Source organism: Galeopterus variegatus, unplaced genomic scaffold (genome assembly GCF_000696425.1).
Source record: "Galeopterus variegatus unplaced genomic scaffold, G_variegatus-3.0.2 Scaffold1189, whole genome shotgun sequence".
In the NCBI taxonomy this organism is placed as follows: Eukaryota; Metazoa; Chordata; class Mammalia; order Dermoptera; family Cynocephalidae; genus Galeopterus; species Galeopterus variegatus.
Genome location: NW_007727300.1, coordinates 375608 through 399326, shown reverse-complemented (window position 1 = coordinate 399326; position 23719 = coordinate 375608). Strand labels below are relative to the sequence as shown.

At 42.3% G+C, this 23719-nt stretch overlaps 1 protein-coding gene across 1 annotated transcript; it reads right to left on the bottom strand.

Annotated features, from left to right (window-relative positions):
• Positions 1–23616, bottom strand: ACTR5 (ARP5 actin-related protein 5 homolog (yeast)). The gene is made up of 9 exons (XM_008575449.1): positions 23238–23616; positions 21892–22121; positions 20017–20186; positions 12843–13060; positions 11890–12072; positions 4946–5062; positions 3959–4098; positions 2781–2913; positions 1–860 (listed from the first exon to the last, which is right to left on the bottom strand). The coding sequence occupies exons 1-9, from the start codon at positions 23610–23612 to the stop codon at positions 603–605; spliced, it is 1824 nt and encodes a 607-aa protein (XP_008573671.1). The 5' UTR covers positions 23613–23616; the 3' UTR covers positions 1–602.
• Between the last annotated feature and the right edge of the window lie 103 nt (positions 23617–23719).

Sequence of the window (23719 nt, the reverse complement as noted above, 5' to 3'; positions counted from 1 at the left end):
TTTCGTGGATGACTGCTTTTATAACATAAAAGTTACTTTTTTATACACATGAAAGACCTCCCTCTGCTGGGCATTCACACAATTTCTGAATAAATTTAGAAGAATAAAATGTTGACATTGACAAGATAAATTTTAAAGGATTTTTTTAAACAAAAAAGACTTTAAACTGCAGTAAGAAATACGTCTTACAGGGCCAGCCCATGGCTCACTTGGGAGAGTGTGGTGCTGATAACAAGGCCACAGGTTCGGATCCCTATATAGGTTTAAAAAAAAAAAAAAAAAGAAATATGTCTTACATATCTTGTACACGTCTGCCACCCTGTCTCTGCGGGCTGCTGTAGGAAGCTGATGCCACAGTTCATCAACAAAGACGCCAGGAGCCACACTATGTTCCTTCACTGCAGAAGCCCCCGTATAGACATAACACTGAAGGCTAACTCCCAGTGTTGTTTAATAACTCTGTTCCCCCCAGGAGAAATCCATTTTGTAGCCAAATGTGACCAGTGGACTCAGGCTGGATACACCTAGCACATCGCTGTCCTGTCACACTGCTGATGTGGCCCTCGGACACTGCAGGGGAGTCTCTCGGGCATGCCCCTCTGCTAGGCCTGCTCACCGGCACTGCTTCCACTGGCCCCTGAGCCTTTGCCAGAAACCTGGGCTTCTGAGGCACGTGAGGCCTGCTTTGGCAGGCGGATGGGAACGTAGATGTTGGAAGCACAGTGCTCCTTGAGGTACTCTCCTCCCTTTTCTTCATATTCCTTCCTAGTGATCCAGGCTTTGTTGTCATCTAGGTGGTCCAAGGCCCAGTCACGAGCACCGTACCAGGCATCCAGCACAGGGTTTGAGGCAAGTTGGACCTGAAACACGAAGAGAGTGTTCACTATCAGGATATCTCCCACCAAAACTCCAGGCTCAGCTGCAGCCCCCTTACATTATATCCTCAGAAATATATACTGAGGGCCCCAATTAATTCCCAGACAGTGCAGGGCTATCCCTACACCCTCCAAACAAAGCTGAGCCAAAATGCCCACTCTCCTAGAGAACACACAAGAACACGAAGCAGACCTGACCTCACAGCACAGTTATAAGTTGTTTTACGAACACAAGACCTGCCACGCAGGGTCAGAGAGGAAGCAGGTGCCCAGCCTCTGCTTCACAATCCTGTCAAGGGCAGAGGGAGGCAGAGACTGCCATTCAACCTGCAGGAAAGGGCTTCCTGGCCCTGGTCCCCCCTCTGCGAGCACAGGGAGGCAGAGGCTGAAGCAAGATCGCCCTGACCATGGTGGCAGAAGAGCCTCAGGAGGAATGAGTGCAGAGAGGGGTGACTGGGGCATTCTTTGTGATGCTGCCAGTGCTTAGTTTCCATTGCCTACTGTCGGAGCCAGGCTGGGGGGTCAGCAGCTCTGGGAAGACCCCTCAACTGGGCTGACTTGACCATTTGGAGCAATACTCTGTAACTCAAATTGGGCCTCCTGTTTTCTGGAGTCATCTGCCTCACTTCCCACCCTTGTCACTGTCCCCTCTCCACCAACCACACAAGTTCCAGGCTGGAAAGGTGATTATGGTAAGTATGATTATGCTGACTCCGTGAGTCCTCCTGGTGAATCACTGCACCTGGCGTGGTCTCAGGGACTCCCCCAACACAACAGCTAATGTCTGAGAGTTTATTACGGGCAGGTCTCAAGCTGAGCATTTGACGTGCACTCCTATGCTGAATCCTGGTAATAGGTGCTGTGATTACCCCTTCTTACCCCTGAGAAAACAGAGGCTTAGCAAAATTCAGTAATGGTAGCGACAGTGTCAGGACCAAAAGCCAGAGACCACGCCCTGAACATATAATACATCGTGCGGCATAGCAGATCAAGGCCAACCTTCTTAAGCTCTGCATCATGAGGGCCCTGCTGACCTCTCCACCCCACCCACCTCCGCTCCTTAGCAGCCACTCTCCAGCCACTCTCAGATGCTTCTCCCTCCCTCAACAAGTGTTTGGCTCCTGAGCCTTTGCTCATGCTAGTCCTCTGTATGGAAGGCTCTCTCCAACCTACCCCACTCCACACTATCTGCATGGCAAACGCCTACCCATCCTCAGAAGATTCAGTTCCATGGAGCCTCCCCTCAACGCCAATGGAAACTGCCAGCACCCATGCCAGTACGTCCTTCATGCTCTGGGCTATCGTGGCGCATTTACTTAGCTGCTGACCCCTCAGAAAGTGAATTCCTTTCAGCTAGGGAATATGTCCAGGACATCTCAGCAGCCCCACTGTGCCTGGACCACAATGGGAGCTTGGACCACATTTCTTGGTAGATAAAATGTGGGGCATCCATACCACACAGTCATAAAAAATGGTATTTTGGAAGAATAATGGCATGGGAAAATGTTCATGACAGGTTAAGAAAATTCAGGTTACAAAGCAGTACACATTCACATGTGTAGAAAATTTATAAAAGGCAAGCTTTGCCTGTAGGATGGGGAACTGAGTAGGGAGAATGACTTATTATTCATATACACTCCTATATACTCTTTCCATTTTATTATATGCATGTCTTCCTTTTTCAATTAAAGAAAAAACAAAGTAGTATATAAAACATGATTCCCACTCTGCTTTAAAAATTAAACAGACCGATGACCAGAAGGAAAGCCACAAAAATGTTAACAGTGGGTATCTCTGAATAATGCAATTATGAACTTATTTTTCTCATTTGCATTTTATTACTTTTGCAATCAGAACACAAATAATGCTATTTTCAAAACAGTTGGTCACGTGAACAATCGGTACCTGAAAAGAAGACTGAAAGGGTCTCATCTCCAACAGTTCCTTCTCAATTCTGGCTTTCATCCCAGGATACATCATGTTTCCCCCAGTGAGGAAAACGTTCTGAACTAGCAGCTCCTGAATGTCTTTTGGGTACCTAGGGGAGAAATGATATCCAACTTGAATATCACAGAGAATGTAAATGTGGAAATGTAAGCTCCCAGTACAAAAAAGAAAATATCTACAGAAAAAGTTAAAAAAAAAAATTTTTTTCATTTGTATCTCTACAGAATGCCAGTCCAATGTTTCCTAGTATCCAGTCAAAATCTAAATTCGAATGGTCAACTCATTTCCTTAATGTGATTAGACTTTCTGTACTTTTCTAATACATGTTTTAAAAAAATCTTTATTGAAAATTAATTTACATACATTTTGATAAAGGCTGACAAATCTATATACCCATATTAAGACACAGAACATATCTGCCATCCCTAAAAGTCCTGCCTCCGTTTTGAGCACCCATCTCCCCACCTGTGTTTTTTTGTTTTGTTTTAAATAATAGCTTAATCTTTTACATGTTTGATCACTTTCCCACCCACTGTTAAGGCTAAGCTCAAAGCCACTCAAACAAAGTAGCTGCAAAAGCTTTTTTCCTTGCCAGGTGCAAGTTTCCATTTTGTTATAATCAACAACAGCCAGAGTACTACAAATTATGTTCCCTATTTGTCCAACTTCAATTATGAAAACTCACACTGCAGGAAAATGCCAGTAGAAATGGGAGAAGGGAGATGCAGTCTTACAGAAATGTAAACTCTTCAATAAATAAAATGCCAGCAAGGAGGGAACTTTTATAAGCTCTGCAGTATTTTTAGGGTGATTTAAAATCACTAACTGTTAATACTGTGAAGGCTTTACATGGAAGTCAGTGCATATGTTATTGTGTTGCTCAAAATTAAAAAGAAACTCTTCCAGCTCCTCAAATCAACTGAGCATTTACATGTTCAGAAAACAATTATAGAGCCTCAACTAGGCGCCAGGCTGGGTGACAGAGATAAAATAATACTATCTGAGCACAGCATGTCAATGAAAACAAGAGAGTGAGACAGATTTCCAAAGTGCCCAACCATCAAATCTATCATTCAATGCAAAATCCAAGGAAATGTTTCAGGAAAATATAAGGAAGAGAAATTTCTCCATCTTACCTGTCCAGAATGTACTGAAGAGTCTCCGCTACCCCAGCCTGCTCTTCTCCTATGAGAGACGGCTGGAAAATGATTTCTGGAGCTCGAATTCTCTCTGTTCCAACAAACAGCTGATGATATGCTGCCAAGTTAAACACGGGCTTTAAAAACCCAAGGTTTAAAAGACATTTTTAGGTCATAATGACAAACATTCCAGTTGCCAGTTTCCTCAAATCACATTTCTTTTTCCAGTATAGTTTTTGTCCTTTGTTTATGCGAGCAAAGCTTCTCCCCAACTCTCCTGACTTAATAATTCAATTTTCTACTTCTCTCAACCTCTTAATTATAAATACCTACACATTTGCATCATGAAATGGTCCCTGAATTGCAGAGAGAGACTTTGTGGACAGTAGCAGTGAAAAGGCCCAGCATGGAAGACCAAGTCCCCTGCCCGGTACTGTGTGTAGCACCCCTGGTCCCTGCACAGCAAGACAGCTCTCTCCCCAGTGGGTCTGACTCAGGTCAGTTTATCTGGTTGCCATTGTAATGACAGAAACGTAGACCCCAACGAGGATTAAGTATAATGACATTAGCTTAAATTTAAATGAGATCATTAAAAGCCAGTCTTCAGGTCTAAAGTCCCTAATTATTTGCCCAAATGTTTTTACCAGGTAGACTATTTCTTTCTTTTCTTTTCTTTTTTTTTTTAATAAAAGATGACCGGTGAGGGGATCTTAACCCTTGACTTGGTGTTATCAGCACCACACTCTCCCAAGTGAGCTATGGGCCGGCCCTCAGGTAGACTATTTCTCATAGATTCACAGATCTTGGTACTGGAACCAATCACTGGAGGAAAAAAAACCCTGACTTTCTATATTTTAAGTATTGGTACCTCCTTTTCTAGAAAACACAACTGAGATTTTAAAAAATATATTCCTATAGAAACAAACTGTCATTTATGCCAACAGCTTCAAAGCATAAGCATAGTCTATGCTGCAGGAGTCAAACCTGGACAGTGGTGACAGGCTTCTCCACCTCAGGTGTCTCCTCTGAAAACAAGGGTTCAAAATCATTCATGGTTTCCACTTCTTCCAATGATGGTTCTAGCTGCTCCAGGTCAGGGGTCTAAGAATAGAATAGAATAAAATAAACAAAACAGAACAGAACTCATACCTTCAGCAAGCCTTAGTTCTATTAGTTCAGTGTCATGAAAAAGAATTGGGATCTTGCCCAATGTTCTAAAAGCTTACATAAAAATATGAAAAATTTTCTAAGCTATTTTTAAAAAAGAACACACATGAACACAAAGATTAAAAGACCAAAAAGCCAGAAATGGGCTTTGCTTTGATCCCCTTCCTTTCCTACTAATACAGCCTCAACTCCCATCTTCTCTGGAGCCTTGTACTGGTGCCAGCCCCCCAATTCAAGACCTGCTGCCTGCAATTAGTCACACCACCATACACAGCTCTGGGGGAGAAAGGCGTGACAGCTGGTGTCCTACAAAGTGGCTAGGCTACCAGTAACATTAAATAAATCTCTTAATAACTAATAAATATATGTGCCAACATGAATTAGACCCTTAACAGCGGGTCTTGGTGGGCTGGTGATGTGACTAAAAGCCCCAAGGTGGCAGAGTGCTTCCTATCTGTGGAATCCTGCAAGAACAGGCTCTCTTCTTCCAGGGCAATGAGCCTGGGTGGGGTCTAGACACACTGGCACCATTCCTGATAGATAGTTTAGGGCACTTTTATTTTAATTTTAACCAGAACAAAAGATTGTAGGGGAGGAAGTGGTTCTGGAAGACCTCTTTAGCCAGCTGTCATTCTGCCACGTGAAAGGCAGATGAGTCTCACTCTTCTCCACTCGAAAGGGAGAAGTTGCAGGAAGAAACATTTTGCTGCATCCCATGGAAAAATGCTCTAATGATGACAGCTGTTGTAGAATGCACTGTCGTACGAGGTGGCATCTTGGGAAGGTTCAAGCAGACTCAGTAACCAACAGCCAAGTGTGCCTCTGAGGACATTCTTAGGATGAGTATGTAGCCTCTGAGTCCTCCTTACTCTCAGAATCTATCAAGTACATAAATTACTGACATTATTCAGAGAACTTAAATATACTTCTCTAAAGCTTACTCATATATACGGCAGCTGTAAACTATCATTCAAACTTACTCTTAAATAAGGTAATGTCCCCTCAATACCCTACACATATTCACAAAAAAGTCATGTGGCATATATGGCACACAGAATGGGTGACAACATATTCTGAATTCTGTTCTACCATATTTAAGACAATTTTATCATATGTAAGGGGAATTTTCCAGGCCTGAGGGTAAACCCTAGAAAGTCTGAGTCTAGAGGACAGAATGAGAGGGCTGGTTTATAAAGAGGTAATTTAGGGATGTAAGAAGGTGAGCTGGGGGACAAGAATCTAAAGGACCTCGCTCTCAGTGAAGGAGGCAAGAGTATCTCTGCGAACACTGAATCGGATGCAGGGGCAGGGACACCTGCTACTGCACAATCTTCACTGTACATGTTATTACCACATTTTACGGGTGAGGAAGCTGTGGCACAGGGAGGTGAGGTAACTCGCCCAAGGTCACATCACACTAAGTGGTGGAAACCTCGATGGAGACAGAACTGCTCAGCTCCAAAGTCTCTGCTGAGATTCTACAAATCATGAGTCTGAGTTTGAGAAGACAATCAAGGATTTAGGAGTAAGGAAAAGATCTTGCCCGAGATCAGAGTGGGTAATATGGGAGATGAACATGTGATTTTACATGTGGCAGCGAAGCCAGCTGAAATGAATGACGGGCTCCTCTATCCAAGCAGGGGCGGCAGAGGGTGCATGAAGGAACCTTCCCCTTGCCACCTGCAGATTGTGACCTGGTAGGCTCTCAGCTCCCCTCACAAGAAAGGAGCCCCTACCAGAAGAGTGCCTGTGCCTCTTCTGGTGTGGCATTAAGCCCAGCTCTTCAGAAATGACCTGAAATGCAGTTCCAAGAGAGGATCAGAAATTGATCACCAGAGTTCCCGTTCATTTTGGTGGCTTGTCATCTAGGACAATCAGCAACTAGGAGGCAGTATGGTGTCAGAAAGTGGTCAGGCTTTGGAGTCACACTGATCAAGTCACACTGATCTGAATGCCAACCAAAGACATATTAAAGGTCACAGTGGTAGAGCTGGAAAAAGTACACTCTGAGCCACTTCTCCATCTCTAAGTGGCACATGAACCTAGGGCAGTGTTGGGTGAGAAATGAACACTCCTTCTTCCCTTTTAAACGCACTCAACTTGGCCCCTTAAATAATTCACTTGTATTAGTGGGTTGGAGACACAAACGTCATCTGTGTATTTAAAATAGCTACAGATTTCCACTGAGTGTTTGTAAGAAAAAAACATTAAATAAAACTACAGACGAAACTTGTGACCCTCAAATAATAATGGGTGAAGGCAAGCACTGGGCTCCACTGGGGTTGTTCCTGTCTACCTCTCTATACCCCAGACCTGTACCCTACTCTTTATCGTCATCCTAGCCTCCCCTCCTCTGATCTTCCTCACCTCCAAGTGATGACCCCTCTTGTGGATTCTCACCCTTCTCTACTTAGCTTGTGATTCAATCACAGCTGCCACTGTCCCTCCACCCCAGCTCTACCCACTGCTGCACCCAACAGCCATTTCTCAATCCTAAAGGATGCCCCAATACTCCTTCCACTTCTGCTCTGGGATGGATTGTATTTTTCAAAGATGATTACAACAGTATCTTCCATTCCACACACTCTTCTGCAGTGTGACCCTGACCTTCCCATAAAGAGGTGGAGGTCTGTTTCCTCCCCTTGAATCTCAGCAGGGGCTTGTGAGGACTCCAACCAATACAGTAAGGTGCAAATGATGTCATGTGACTTCCGAGGCAAGGTCAGAAAAGGCCACACAGCTTCTTTCCACCTTCATCTCTTGAAACGTGTGGGTGCCCAGGTCATCAGTCCCTCCTGAACCCAGCCTTTGAGTCATCCCAGTCCAGCTGCCAGACAGTTCAGTGAAAAGCCCTCCAGATGACTCAAGTCCCCAACTATTCAAGTCTTCCCAGCTGAGGTCTCAGGCATCTTGGAGCAGAGATCCCTGCTGTATGTACCCTGTCTAAATTCCTGACCCATCAAACCATGAGCACAATAAAATGATTGCTTTATGCTACTAAGTTTGGAGATTTTTTTTTACAAACATAGCAACAGATAAGTGAAATCTGCTTTCAGTGTGGCAGGAGTGGAGAAAGCCCCAGACCACTACTAGGCAATCCTTCCGTTACTCTTCAGTTTCTCTGTGCACCACCCGCAGCAGACCAACACTCTTCTGCTCAGTCCCCTTTCTAATCTCAATCCTGTGACTCCTGGCAGATCACCTTAGCTACTTCAAAACATGAACTTCCCTATTTATTCTCCATTCTATTTCCTTACTTATCTTTTTTTTTTCTTATCTTTTTTCCTTTCATTCTTCTTGCCCCAAAGGACGAATGTACCATCTTCCACCCTAGGTAATTAATGCTCACCACCTATGCTCTTAAAACTCTCCCATCAACCTTCCTGGCTTCTCTCCTCTGAGCACTCTTTCTCAATCTCTCTCCCTGGCTTTCCTCCTGCCATCTAACTTCCAAGTAGTGGCGCTTCTTAGGCATTCTTCTGTTCTCTCTCCCTATTTGATTCTATGTCCTCCCATAGCTGAGTCCTGGAGAGCTCCACCTGATGTCCCACGAAGACTTTAAAGATAAGGTGCTGAAAACTGAGCTGATTATCTTCCCAAACTTGGTCAAAGGCACTATCCCCCTACCCCCCGCCTTTCAATACAGCCTAAGTGTTATCACAGTGGAACCTGGAATTGGATGGCTGTGTTTGAATCTCAGCTGCACTACTTCTAGCTCTGTGACCATGGGCAAATTTCTTCACTCTGCAGTCTCAATTTCCTCGTCTGTCTAAAGGGACTTACTGAGCTCTGAAAATGATCCAGGACAATTCCTGCAGAAGTGCTCGGCACAGGGTCTGGCACAGGTCATGTGCTCTATCGTCATCAGCCACCTGCCACTCCTGTCACCTCGGCTTTGTAAATGGCACCAAGATCTTTGGATCCTACCTCTGAAGTGTCTCCTCATCCAACCTCCATCCCCATGGCAAATGACAAACTTCAGGTCCACATCGGCTCTCTTCTGGATACTACAACACGTTTTTATTCTGTTTTCCTGCCTTTGGCCTCACCTCTCCCTTCAACCCATCATCCTAACCACCACCAGTCATTTTCCTAAAATAAAACCTCATCCTATCATTTCCTGCTCAACATTCCTAGAAAGCTCTGTCTGTCTTAAAGGTAATATGCAGACTCCTTAGCCTGACTGGTAAAGACCTTCATAGCTGTCATATCCCCATTCATATGAGTCACAGAAAGGAACAGAGCTAATCATCTCAAGGCAGAGAACAGGCATCTAACAGAGAACAGATTTCTCCATCACGGTTGGCTTCTCTCCCCCTAGGGTTTGCCAAGGTCTCCACATGTATGGTGGGGTGTCTGGAAACACTAATATGACTGTTCTTTTGGAACTGAACAGAAGACAATTTGCCAAAGCACATCAGAGAAGATACAGCACGGCTCCCTGGAAGAGTCTCAAGAGGAAGAAGATCAAGCAGGGGCCAGCTCTGATCTTGGCTAGTAAAGCAAGAGAACTTTCTGCATTTGGCCCATTGTGCTTTCCAACAAATGACAATGCTCTAAAACTGTGCTCTCTCCCACCTACCCTCTTATGCTGTGCATGTAGATATGAAAAACAAGCATCTTCTAGGTTAAATACATCATTAAGAATGCTAAAAAAGCCTACTCCTTTACAAATTCTCAAAGAAACAACTGTAGAATAGCAATGGCCAGAATGGACAGGTCTGTAGGAGAAAATGAATTTTAGGAAACACTGTAAGTTATGGCTGCTGGTTAGCTCAGTTGGTTAGAGCATGGTGTTGATAACACCAAGGTCAAAGGTTTGTAATCCCCGTACCCACCAACTGCAAAAAAAAAAAAAATTCCACCTCTATTAATCCAATTCAGCCATTATTGCTTAAGTGGACCCATGAATGTGACTGTAATTGATTTTAATCACTAAAAATCATCCTTAATAAATGCTGACTGACCAGTAAAGTTTTGGTGACAGGTCAATTCATCAAATTTGTTGTATATAGTGAAATCTTTTGAAGTCCAACATTTCAAAATCTCCCCAAGCTCAGGGAGATTTAAATATATGTCCCCAGAACACAGAACAAAGTTAGTGCTTACTAATTATCTGCTAAATGAATGAAAGGGTGGTTAAATCACAGCATGTAACAACTGTAGAAAAATGAACAAAGAAAAGGAAAAACTAATTCCACAATTGCTCAGGAGTCACATCTTCAGTTTTGTTTTTTTTCCCTTTTTAAATCTGAAATTCTTCACCTGCGTGTGTCTTAGTAGCACCTCTCTGGTAAAAAGAAGCTTATATCCTGTTGACATGTTAAACATGACAAAAACTAAATATGGATGAACAGGTAACAAAGACAACATGGTTCTGGATTTCAGGGAGCAACAGCTCAAATATGAAATACAGACCTAAAAACTGGGAAAAGCAAACTGGAAAAGGCACATTGATTCAACAGAAGCTGATCTGCAATGATGTGGGGGAGTAAGATGGTAGTAAAGGTCCCTTCGGCCCAAGATCTTAGTGAAGTGATCCAGTAAGGTGTATCTAGTAAACCTACTTGAGGATCTGCTCTATAAAGCATGGATGCTCACGGACAGTTACTGTCCTCACATAACCTATAGCCTGTCAAGAAGAGGTAGAAAATGCAAGTCTGAAGGCAGGAAATAAGTGAGCCTCCAGCTGAGAGCCCCTCACTGCAAAAGAAAGCTTCATGCTGAGCCAAAGATAGCTCTGACGTCACTGATAAGCACCATGCTACACCCAGCACCAAAAGGCACTGAGTTGGACTTTCCCACAGTACTGTTTCTTTCTAAAAGCAGAGGTAATCAAGAGTTTAAAGAAAGTTGATTTAAAAACAAAAAACCAACAAGCTAATCTACTTAATTCTGCCTCAAACATGTCACAAGGCTACAAATATGTGCCTTTGTTTTAGAAGTCAGGGATGACAAATTAAGGAACAATGCATACACTTATTGACACTTTGTTCCAGTCTTAAAGACAGGAGACCCAACCAGTGTCTTCTGGGCTGAGGAGCGACCTGCGAGCCGCCTCTTCACCACACAGGCCCCAAGATGCCAGGGTCTGTATTACCCACAGTCTGAGATCAGCTCTGCCTCCTGCCCTTTTGACCACACCAACACTTATTATAGTCTACAGGCAGGAAAATGGAAAGGAGAAACATAGAAAATCAAAGAGCTTATTTAAAGAGTTAGTCTTTAGTAACTAACGAACGTCTGATCTTAACCTACGAATATTTTATTGAGTATATCTATTAGTTGCTGTAAAAAAGTTCATAAACCATGTATGAAGTACGATCCCTATCCTTAGGGAATATCAAGATAGAAAGGAGGTAAGTGAACCCTCAACCACAATATATTTACTAAAATGCCAGAAGAAAGTTAAAGGGAGTGTATGACTAGCTGTCAAATGACCATCAGAGGAACAAGTGCAGGTTAGAGACAGCACCACATGATTGGTGTGTGACTGTTCTTCCTACTACAAGCACACCTTCCCTCCCAGGGGGCCAGAGGTCTACAGGGTGAAATCCCTCCAGTCAGAACTTTGGTTGGTACAAGAGCCATCGCTGCCCTCACCACATCCCTGTGGACATCACTCATCATACTACTCTTTTCTTCCCGAGTCTGGCTACAACCCTTTTGACGTCAGCGTCTTCAGGACACTCCTCACCCTCAAGAAGGGCGGCCCTCTCTAAATGACCCTACAGGACCTCCCTCCTAAGGCCCTCATTTACCTCCGGCTTGCTGTCTACCACATCCACTTCGAGGTTGACTTCTGCTTGAAGGATCTTCTGCTTAGCTTGCTCCACCGCCAAACTGAGCTTTTGTATGTAGGACTGCAGCTCTTCTGGGGAGTCCATGTTCAGCTCTATCAGAGCTTTGTGAAACTGATCCATCTGGCCATCCTCTAGAAGTTCCTGAAACCAGAGCGGTCATAATTCATCCTCAAAGACACACAGTGCCATTGTAAACAGGAAGGAAAGAGAAGAGCTGCAGCAGGAGAGGGCTCCCAGAGCCCTGGGGGCCTGCCCCTCCACAGAATCACACCTCCAGCTCCCACCCAAGTCTCACACAGTGGCCCTCCTCTCCAGCTGTCCCAGGCTGGCATCACATCATGGTTTTGGCATCACCTGATCAGGCAACACTAATGTATGTTGACAGATGTCGGAAATGTTACCTTTTGGAAGGGAGGAGGGAAAGTTATTGACTGAGAAGAGACGTGAGGGAGGCTTCTGGGATGCTGGTAAGGCTCTGTTTCTTGATCTAATGAAAGATACATGGGTCTGTTTCACTTCATGAAAATTCATCAAGATGCAGATTTAATGTTTGTGCACTTTTGCATCATTTGTACTATATTTATGTTAAAAAGTTAAAAAAAATTTCAAGGATATCGTAAGCTTACAGAGAAAAAAAGAAAAAAAAGTTAAAAAGTAAAAGGAAACTATAGGGCACAAATGAACAAATCAATAAATCCAGAGTCTACAGCTCTTTCAGAAACACCTGCTGCTTTACTGTACTCTATACTGATGATCTCTGTATTAATGATTCTCCTGGACTCCTTCTTGACCCCAAAGGTGACTTTGACAGTCAACGCATTTTATGGCTGAGGAACAATACATAGGAAGAAAACGTTCTGGGACTACCTTGTTGAGCAAGGCTGGGGACTCATCCTGGTCTCTGCTCTTACCTGCACATAGAGCAATCTGTCCAGCCGCTCCTGATCCAGCTGCAGCTTCTCCTCCCGCCGCCGGGCGTTGAGCTCCTGCAGCCGCCGCAATTGCTGCTGCCGCCTTTCCTGTTTCTCCTCAGAGGTCAGAGTGCTGCCAAGGAGCTTGCTGGAAAACGGAAGCTGCATCTTGTGGACGTTGTTCTCATAATAATCAGGGCACTGCCACTTCTGCAATTCTTCAAAGAAATAATTTTGGAAGTCATGAAATGGAACACTATTAACACAAAAATTAAAAAGTCAACACTAGGGTTTCAGATGCAGGGAAGATGAAGAAAACACATGCCACTCAATCTCTGAATCCAGTCAATCAACTAAATGCAGCTATAAAACCTGGATATCATGCCAGCAGACCTGTTCTAAAGGCATTGCTACATAAAGTTCCTCAGATGTAAATAATAACAGAAGGAAGCTTGGAACACCAGGAATAAAGGAAGAGCAATAGAAATGATAAAAATCTGGTTAAACATAACAGACTAATCTCATGAGTTCTTTAAAATATGTTTGACAACTGAAAGTAAAAACCATAACACTGTCTGATGGGTTTCCAATGTATGTAATACACAAGACAACTATACAACATAAATGGGGAAGGATAAAGGAGTCTATATAGTGCAAATATTTCTACATTCCACTTGATGCGGTAAATATTGATTCTAAGTAGACTATGAAAAGTTATGTTTACTTTAATCTCCACAACAACTACTAAAAAAAAACTACACACAGTAAAAAACACAACAGAAAATTAAATGGAATACAGGGGGGAAAAATGTTCAAACAACCTAAAAGAAGGCAGAAGGAAACGGAGGAAAAATAAACACAGGAATAATAGGAGGAACAACAAAAAACAAATAATAAAACGGTGGGCCTAAATCCAAACATATAACTAAATTAATTGTAAAAGGTCTTAATATGCCAATTAAAAGATGGATATTAACAGAATGGATTTTTAAAAAATGACCCAACTATTAAGAAACTCACTTTGAATATAATGATACAGGTAGATTAAAAGCAAAAGGATGAAAAGATGTACCACACAAACACTAATCAAACAAAAGTTGGAGAGGGTGTATTAATATTCAAGTAGACATGAAAGCAAAGAAAATTGACATGTTAGGTTAATCTGCCCAGAGGACCTAAGAATCCTAAATATGTACCTAACAAAAGAGATTCAGATACCTGAAAGCGAAAACTGACAGAACAGAAAAAATAACTAAGAAAATCCACAATTATATCTACAGATTTCAACACTCCTTTCTCAATAATCAATAGAGTTAGTAGATAGAAAATGAACAGGGATACACGAGAACTGAACACCACCATCAACCAACAGAATCTAAGTCACATCATAGAACACTCCACCTAAAATGAGCAGAATACATATCCTTTTCAAGTGTATGTGGAACTTTTGCCAAAGTGGACCATATCCTGGGTTATAAAACAAACAAGTTTAACTGGTATCAGACAAAGAAAGTTCTTTGAGCATAATGGATTTAAACTAGAAATAAATCACAGAAAAGTAACAGGGAAATTTCCAAACACTTGGACATAACACATTTTTAAATAATGAATTGCTCAAAGAAGTCATGAGGAAAATTAGAAAATACTTGAACTCAATAAAAATTAAAATATATCAAAACGTGTGGGATGCACCCCTTACTGGCCAGCTGCCCAAGAAAAGAAAATTGTGGGATGCAGATAAAGCAGTGATGAGAGGGAAATTCACAGCATTAAATGCTTATATTAAAAAGAATGCCCTACCAAAAGAATAAATTAATTAAATAAGAGTGATCTCATGATAATCTAAACTTCTACCTTAAGAAACTGGGGGGGAGAAAAAAGAGCAAAATAAACCTAAAACAAGTAGAAGGAGGGAAATAATAAAGAGAGGAAATCAATAAGGCTACCTAATAATCCTATGTCTATTAAAGAAATTGTATTCATAGTTAAAAGCCTTCAGAAAAAGAAGGCTTGAATGGTTTCACTGGAGAATTCTACCAGAAAGAAAGAAAAATAACACCAATTATTTTATTTATTTATTTATTTATTTATTTATTTTTCTTTCCTTTTTGTCTTTTTTACTGACCGGTAACGGGATCGCAACCTTCAGTGTCACGCCCGTACCGGGGACCGGCAACGGAATCGCAACCCTCGGTGTTGCGCCCGCACCACGCTCAGCCAGTGAGCGGGAACCGGTCTCCACATGGGATCCAAACCCTTGGCGGGAGCGCCGCCGCACTCCCAAGCGGCGCACTCTCCAGTGCGCCACCGGGCCGGCCCTAACACCAATTATTTATACAATCTTTTCCAGAAAAGAGAAGAGGGAACATTTTTCAACTCATTAACAATGCCAGGGGCCAGCCCATGGCTCACTTGGGAGAGCATGGTGCTGACAACACCAAGTCAAGGGTTAAAATACCCTTACCGGTCATTTAAAAAAAAAAACAATGCCAGTCTCACCTTGGCACCAAAACCACACAAAGACAGTATAAGAAAACTACACACCAATATTCCTCATGAATATAAACAAAAAACCTACAAAGTATTACCAAATCGAACCCAGCAATATATAAAAAGAGTAATATATATGAATAAGTTGGGTTTATACCCCCAAATCAAGGCTGGCTCCATATTAGAAAAGCAATTATAATCCCCCATCTAAACAGTCTAAAGTAGAAACACCATAGGATCATCTCAACTGATGCAGAAAAAAACATTTCACAAAATTCAAAATCCATTCATGATAAAAATTATCAGCAAAATTAGGAATAGAAAGGAACTTCCTCAACTTGATAAACGGCATCTGCAAGATCCTAGAGCTAACACCTCATACTTAATACTTAAAGACTAAAGGCTTCCCCACACCACCACCCCAACATCAGGAATTAGAAACAAGGCTAGGATGCTTACTCTCACCACTCCTATTGAACACTGTACTGGAAGTCCTATCCAATGAAAGAAGGCAAGAAAAAGAAATTAAAGGCATACAGATTGGAAGGAAAAAAATAAAACTATCTTTATTCCCAGATGACACATCTACTCAGAAATCCCTAAAGAATCTACAAAAACCTAGAACTAATAAGTTTAGCAAGGTCACAGGAAACAAAATCAACACATAAAACTGAATTGCATATCTATACACTGACAGTGAGCAACTAGAAACTGAAATAAAAAAAACAAAAGAAACACTTAGGCATAAAACTAATCAAACATGCACAGAATCTGTGCTGAAAAACTACAAAATACTGACAAAAGAAATCAATAAAGACCTAGATAAATGGAAAGACATACCATGTTCATGAACTAGAAGACTCAACATAGTAAAAATGTCAATTCTCCCCACATTGATCTACAGATTTAGTGTAATTTCAATCAAAATCCCAACAGAGTTTTTTTTGTATATATGGAAAAGCTGATCCTAATACTTACATGGAAAGGCAAAGGAAATAGAATAGCCAAAACAATTTTCAAAAAAGAATAAAGTTGTAGAAATCATGCTACTTGGTTTTAAGAGTTAATTATAAAGTGACAGTAATCAAGACAGTGTTTTACTGGATAAGGAACAGACACACAGATCAATGGAACAGAATAGAATCCAGAGACAGATGGGCACAAATATGGCCAACTGACTTTTTTTTTTTTTAAGATGACCAGTAAGGGGATCTTAACCCTCGACTTGGTGTTGTCAGCACCACGCTCTCCCAAGTGAGCGAATAGGCCATCCCTATATAGGGATCCGAACCCGTGGCCTTGGTGTTATCAGCACCACACTGTCCCAAGTAAGCCATGGGCTGGCCCTGGCCAATTGATTTTTGTCAAAGATGTAAAGTCAATTGAATGGAGAAAAGATAGTTATACAGAAAAATGGCCTGGGACTGCTATACTTGAAAAGGCCTGCTCGAAAGGTTGGTCCTTGGCTGGCATCTGGGAACATGGCAGGAAAACGGTTCTCTACACTCATATAAAACTTTTCCTAATGATAAGGTGGTTCATTTCTTCTAGACTGTGCAAACAATATGGTCTATGCTAAACACCTGTTTTCTTCCTAGAAGCCTGGAATTTTGGTACACACTGGGTGGAGTGTGCCTGTGTGACTCATCTCCAACTTTGGGCACTGGGTCTCTATGAGCTTCCTTAGTAGAAAACACTTCATGCATGCCCTCACAACTTGTTAAGTGTGTGCGGCTACACTGGAAGGCTTCGGCTGGCAGCCCCCAAACTTCATGCTGTATCCTTTGGCATATTTACTTTGTATCCTTGCAATGTAATGAAAACCATAACCACGAGTATAATGACTTCTGAGTCCTGCATGTCTTTCTAAGAAAATCACCAAACCTGTAAGTGGTTATGGGGACGCCCAAAACAACAGTCTTACCAACAAATGATTTAAAATAATTGGACACCCATATATCAAAAAAAAATAAAAAACTGTGACTGAACCCTTACACCTTATAAAAAGTGAACTCAAAATGAACCAGAGGGGCCGGCCCAGTGGCGCACTGCTACAGTGCGCCGCTTGGGAGCATGGTGGAGCTCCCACCAAGGGTTCGGATCCCACATACAGACCGGCCGCTCACTGGCTGAGCGAGGAGCAGGGGCAACACCGAGGGTTGTGATCCCGTTGCCGGTCCCGGTCCGGTACGGGCGCGACACTGAGGGTTGCGATCCGTTGCCGGACATGAAAAAAGACAAAAAAAAAAAATGAACCAGAGAACTCAACTTAAACACAGAAATATAAAACCTATAGAAGAAAACACAGAAGAAAATCTTCATACTTGGGGTTCTGAGACATGATGTCAAAACCATGATCTATACAAGAAAAATAATAAATTGGACTTCATCAAAAATAAAATCTTTTTAAATGCAAGACACTGTTAAGAAAATAAAAAATAGTCTACAGATGGAAGAAAATACCTGAAAATCATATAGCCAACAAATGACTTGCATCTAGAATATATACCAATTAAAAAAAAAAAAACTATCAAAACAAAACATTAAGAAAACCAACAATTCACTTACAAAGTAGGCAAAAGACTTGAACAGACACGTCAAGAAAGGGGACATATGGAAGGTAAATATGCACTTGAAAAGATGTTCAACATCTTTAGCCACTCGCCAAATATAAATTAAAACCTCGATGAGCCTCCACTACCCAACTATTAGAATAGCTAAAATAAGAAACAGTGACAATACCAAGTGCTAGCAAGAATGTGAAGCAACTGGAACTCTCATACATTGCCGGTGCGAATGCAAAATAGTACAGCTACTCCGGAAAATAATTAGGCAGCTTCTTATAAACTTAAACATACATTTACCACATAACCAAGCAATCCAGTTGTCCTGGAGAAATAACTCATGTTCACACAAAAATCTGTACGTGAGTATTTATAGTAGCTCTATTCACTAGAGGAAAATGAAGGAGGACACATATTAAAGATGGAGTCACTGCTGCTATACAGAACTGAGACTGTGTCAGCAAGAGTGCAAAAGACTGTGTCAGCAAGAATTTGCAAGGCTTTACCGCAAACCACAGACTTCCTATGGGGTTGCCTAGGAAATGGGGAGGTATGGGAGCGGTTTACAGCTGGCTCAAACATATGTAACGCATGCTTGCAGAGAATAAAGTTGCAGAGTACATGTACTAAGTCCCAGAACTTTGTGTCTGGTTTCTGGTTGCCCACCTCCCTAGGTGGCAGCCCCAATCTCAGGTGCATCCTGAGCAACTCACCTTGCTGCACTCCCTTGGCAGGGCTACATGTAGCCCTGCTTCCTGAGGGACTCTGTGGTCTGCACTAGTCCCCCAGGGCCAAGAGAAACGTGAAATTCACAATCACCAAAAACCGGAAACAACCCAACTGACCCTTACTGGGTGAACAGATAAACAAGCTGTGGTACATTCATACAATGGAACATGATTCCAAAATAAAAAGGAATGAACTGTTGATATAAACTCAACAACTTAGATGAACCTCAAAGGCATAACACTAGTGAAAAAAGATAACAGTACAGTTTCAAAAGGTTATATACTACTTGATTTCATTTATGTGATGGTTTTGAAAACACAAAACCACAGTGACAGAGAACAGGTGCATGCTTGCCTAGGCTTGGAGTGGGGACAGGATATGGCTATAAAGAGATAGCATGAGGGAGTTTTTCGGGATAATGGAATTGTTCTGTATCCTGATTATGGTGGTGGTTACATGGAGCTATACGTGTGTTAAAATTCATAGAAATGTAGCAAAAAAAAAAAAAAAGTCAGTATGAATATCAGAGCACCTTGAGAATAGAGAAGTAGGAGCTAGGAGAGCTGTGTGCTTCGGCTATGTCTTCTGGCCTGAGTGATCTCATCAGGTATTTCTTTCCATATCTGCCTCCCCAATTTCTTTGTCTCCCAGGAATAACAGATACTTAATAAACGCTTTTTGAAGTTAATTAAGACACGGCTCTTCACACTACTGAACTGTACATTTAAAAACGGTTACGATGATATGATAAATTTTATGTTAGGTGGTTTTTACCACAATAAAAACATGGCTCTTGCCCTACAAGAGCTCACTAGTGGTCAGTTGAAGTCAGCACCTTCAATGCCAATAAAAAAATCCATTCACGTACTGTGGAACAGGGTGGTATTCACAGCGGCACAGTTCACAGTCCTTTGGTTTTATCCGAACTATTTATATTTGTGAGGAACACATTATTTCCATTACATCTGGGTGATAACAGTAATGAAAAGTATTACCAGTGTAAAATAGAACCGAAAGTTCAAGAGAAAAACTTGCTTCTGGAGCACAGATTCTAGATTAATGATGTTATGAAACAATTTTAACTGTTTTCAAACTTTAACTATTTTTAATCTAGTATGTTCTGTTCCCCCTTTAAAATGTTTAACTGTTGGAAAAAGTTGAAAGTTGTACAATTCCAACACGAGTATTAGAGGCAAGTTTAAAAAGCTACCATTTATGAAGGGAACCTACATATGTAAGTTATCAGTTCACTGAACAGTTTAAGAAAGTGAATACCAAAAGGTGATGGGGGTGCTAAAAAATAGTAAGAGTAAAAGAGTGAGCAAGCAAAAGAGTCACCTGGTAATAATTTAAGAAACACCCCAAAGGTAGACAAGAGTCCTCTTCATTACCTTCCACGTAATCCTCAGCGATGTAGCTGTGCTCATGCAGGATCTCCTCCATGCGGCTGAGGGTGATGGCTGCCAGGTGTCCAGGATACTTCAGCTGGAGGAGACGCTGGAGGTAGCCAGCTGCTTGGCTTCCTCCAAGATTGATACGCTTGCAGTTTTTAGCATCTAACCTACAACCAAGCAGTAGAAAGCAATGCTGAAATTTTAGGCAACATGGAGAAGAAAATGTGGAGCATCTTGGGGGAAATAGGATAAAGAATAAATAGACAAGAAGGGCAAACATAAAACCTTACACTTGGAAGGAACTTTAAAGTTCCCTTGGCCCAACCTCTTACCCAAGACAAGAATTCCTAGTCCACACCCAGACAGACACACAGCCATCTAACTTCTGGCCAGAATCTCAGAAAGAAACAATGGAAAGAACTTGCATTCCAAAGTCAGACCTCTATGTGATTCATGTATTTTTCAAACTGTGGCCCTGGGACCAAGTATCCCAGAATTAGCTGGGGAAAATGTTAAACATGCCAATTTCCAGGACTCAATTGCTCTGGGGTGGGTCTGGGAATCTGCATTTTAACAAGCTCCTCAAGTGACTGGTGCAAACCAGAGTTTGAGAACTCTTCCCCTAGATGCTCCACTTCTACTTATACAAACAGATTAATTAACCATACACATACTGGCTTACTGTAATCTTCTAAAAATCTGATCCCTTTCACATGAACCAAAGGGGAAGAGAACCAAAGTAACGTTATTTTCTTTACGTGAGGAAATAAGAGTTGCAGAGCACTAGGAACTTGTATGGTAAATGAAACGTCACTGCTGTATGACATCTCACCAGTAGATGCCAGCATAGAACAGGATATGCTCCCATCTGATGTCTTGGTCTTCGGGTAATAATTTTCTTTCAATATAAGATAAAAACATGTTTTTAATTTCTCCTATTTTGTTTAGATAAAATAGAGAACTCAGTACCTCAGGAGTGTTTGGTAATGTCTAAGAAATACTTTTATCTTCAAAGATTATCATGGAAACTTCAAGAAAAATTCCCATTATAGGTCTCAATAAATTCAATGGCATTTATTTTGACTTAAATATTCAGACTGCTTTACAGTTTACAATGTGCCATCTCATTTCATCCTCAGGGTAACCCCGGGAATTTTCCCAATTTTATGATAGGAAACTAAGTGAATGAGTACCTCATCCTTAGCAGGGCTTCAAATCCAGGCATTCAACTCCAAAGCCATAGTTCTTTGCCTTCAGTGCACACCTCTTTATGCAATGTGAGATTTCTCAAGAGATCATGATACTAGCCTAGTCTCTTATCAGACAATGAAAGCCAAACTATAAAGTGTGAACAGATTTTAAATATGATACAAACTACCCTTGCCTTTTATTCAACTCGGAAATATTTAATAAGTGCCTATTATGTGCCCAGCACTGTACCTGAACAGAAAGCTCTAAACAATAGCGATTAAAGAGCTTTAAATTAAAAAACAAAAAACGAAAAAAACTTCTTAGTAAAAAAGTGACTCCAGAACACAAAAATGGTCTAAATTAAATTGACTCAAGTAATTTATTCAAAATATTTTTATTTAGTGCCTACTACTTCCAGGTACTGTGTAGCTATCTCTCCATAAATCAGAATTATAAAACTGTAGAATTACGGATGTGGACCTAAGATACCATCCACCCCAACTCCCTTTGGGACACCTGACTTACCCATAGTCACACAATGAGGTAGGTCAAAGCTAAGCCTAGAAGCTCAGTTCACAGTCTAGCACTTGCTCTTTCTACTCTGTCTCTAAAGTAGGCACTAAATAAATGTATCCTGAATGTCTCTCAAAATAGCACTCAAATGCCACAAGTGCAACTCACCTCCCTTCTAAGATGGGTAAAATATGTGTACACTGGTATCCAGATGAAATGATGAGCCCACTGGAAGTCGAGTTCTTTGGCTTACTGTGGTAGAAGCTGAAGAGGCTGTCTATTCCATAGGCAACCTTTGGAATCCCGTAGCACTCAAAAAGAAGCTCAGACATCATTTGTCGTGAATACAATGGGTTACACACAGCTTCTGTCAAAACTATGGGATGATCAACACAGCCCTACTTTGAAAGAAAAGGGCAAATAGATGACTGGTAACAGATACTCTTTTTAAAGAATGAAATAACCCAAATCCTTACTGCAGGGCTGAATTTGCTTTTGGTCTTTCGTCAAAAACCTGCTCAGAAGCAACTGTAAAACACTAATTTCATCTCTACTGGAAAATATGAAAGTAGAGTCAATTTAAGGTTAGTAAGTTAAGTCCTATCCAAACTGTCAGCAAATCATCTTCAAAATATCTCCAGAACCCAGCTGCTTCTTACCACATCTCCTGCTGCCTCTCTCATCTAACGCACCAACATCCCTCAGCTGGTTATTGCAACAGCCTCCTAATTGGTCTCTGTGCTTCCTCTCTATGACCTTTGACAGTCCATTTTCCATACAGAAGCCATAGTGATCTTCTTGAAACATAAATCGCATCCCTCCTCTGTTCAACGCCCTGCAATGGTTCCCCATTTCAGAGTAAAAGCCTATGAGGTGTATGATTTGCCCTCTCATTACCTCTCTGACATCCTCTTCCAGATAGTACCTCATACTACTCTCCACCTCGCTCTGGCTGCTCTAGAACTAGGATTAGGGCCTTTTCACCGGCTATTTTCCCTCTGACTAGAACACTTCTCCTCAGATATTTATATGGCTTGTTCTCTCAATCACCTCCTTTGAGTCCTTCTCAAATATCATCTTCTCCATGAGTCCTGCCTTGACCATATTATTGAAAAAATGTAACTTCCCTCCTGTCCTATCATCTCATTGTCTGTCTGTTCATACCAAAATATCTTTCCATAATAGCTCCATAAACACAGGAAGTTTTGTGTTATGTTCACAGATATTCCGAATGCCTAAAAAAGTGCCTGACACAGAGTAGATGCGCAATACATATATGTTAAGTGAATTTAACAAACGAGCATATATGCCTGAATGTATGCTCCAAGAGAAGAGTAGTATTGTTTTGTTCACTTGCTATGCCCCAGCGCCTAGCACAGGACATACACATACCAGGGCTTAATACTTGATCGACTGACTAAATAACCACCAGAGCGACTCAAGTGACAATTATCTTTCGGAGAGCAGAGACCTCATCCCTCCCCTGAACCCCGGTCCACCCACCCCCCCTTCACCTGTGAGGAGACGCCCAGGTGCTGGAAGCTGTAGTCAAACAGCAGCTCCTGCAGCTCCAGGTTGACCGGCACGTTGCGGTCGAAGGGCGAGCGCAGCATCCAGCGCAGCGGCTCCAGGCTGCCCAGCGCGTTGCCTACCTGCGGGCCCGCCCCGCCCCGCGCCCCTCCACGCCCGCGGGCGCACACCGCGCGGAACTGCAGACGCGGCTCGGGGCCTGGGTCCGGCCCTGGACACGCCCAGCCGGCGCGGGCCTGGAACGACCCGTTGTCCAGCACCAGCGGCACGGGCAGTGGCCCATGGGCCACCGGACCGGCCTCCAGCACCGGATCTGGCGCGGCACGCGCGTCGCGAAAGGGGAACACGTTGGCTGCCATCTTGGAGCGCGCGCCCGGCCCCGCCCCTCGCCGCAGCGCCCGCTCGGACGTCACGAAGCCCCGCCCTTCGTGACGTAAGCCGCGCCGCTCAGTCCCTGTAGCGTCTG

Coding starts and splice junctions, on each gene's coding strand:
- ACTR5 (XM_008575449.1), bottom strand. CDS start 23,612: ATGGCAGCCAACGTGTTCCCCTTTCGCGACGCGCGTGCCGCGCCAGAT. Junction 5,063..11,889: donor TGGTAGACAGCAAGCCGGAG/GTAAATGAGGGC, acceptor TTCTATTCTTAG/ACCCCTGACCTGGAGCAGCT. Junction 4,099..4,945: donor AGCCTGTCACCACTGTCCAG/GTTTGACTCCTG, acceptor GGGTTTTTAAAG/CCCGTGTTTAACTTGGCAGC.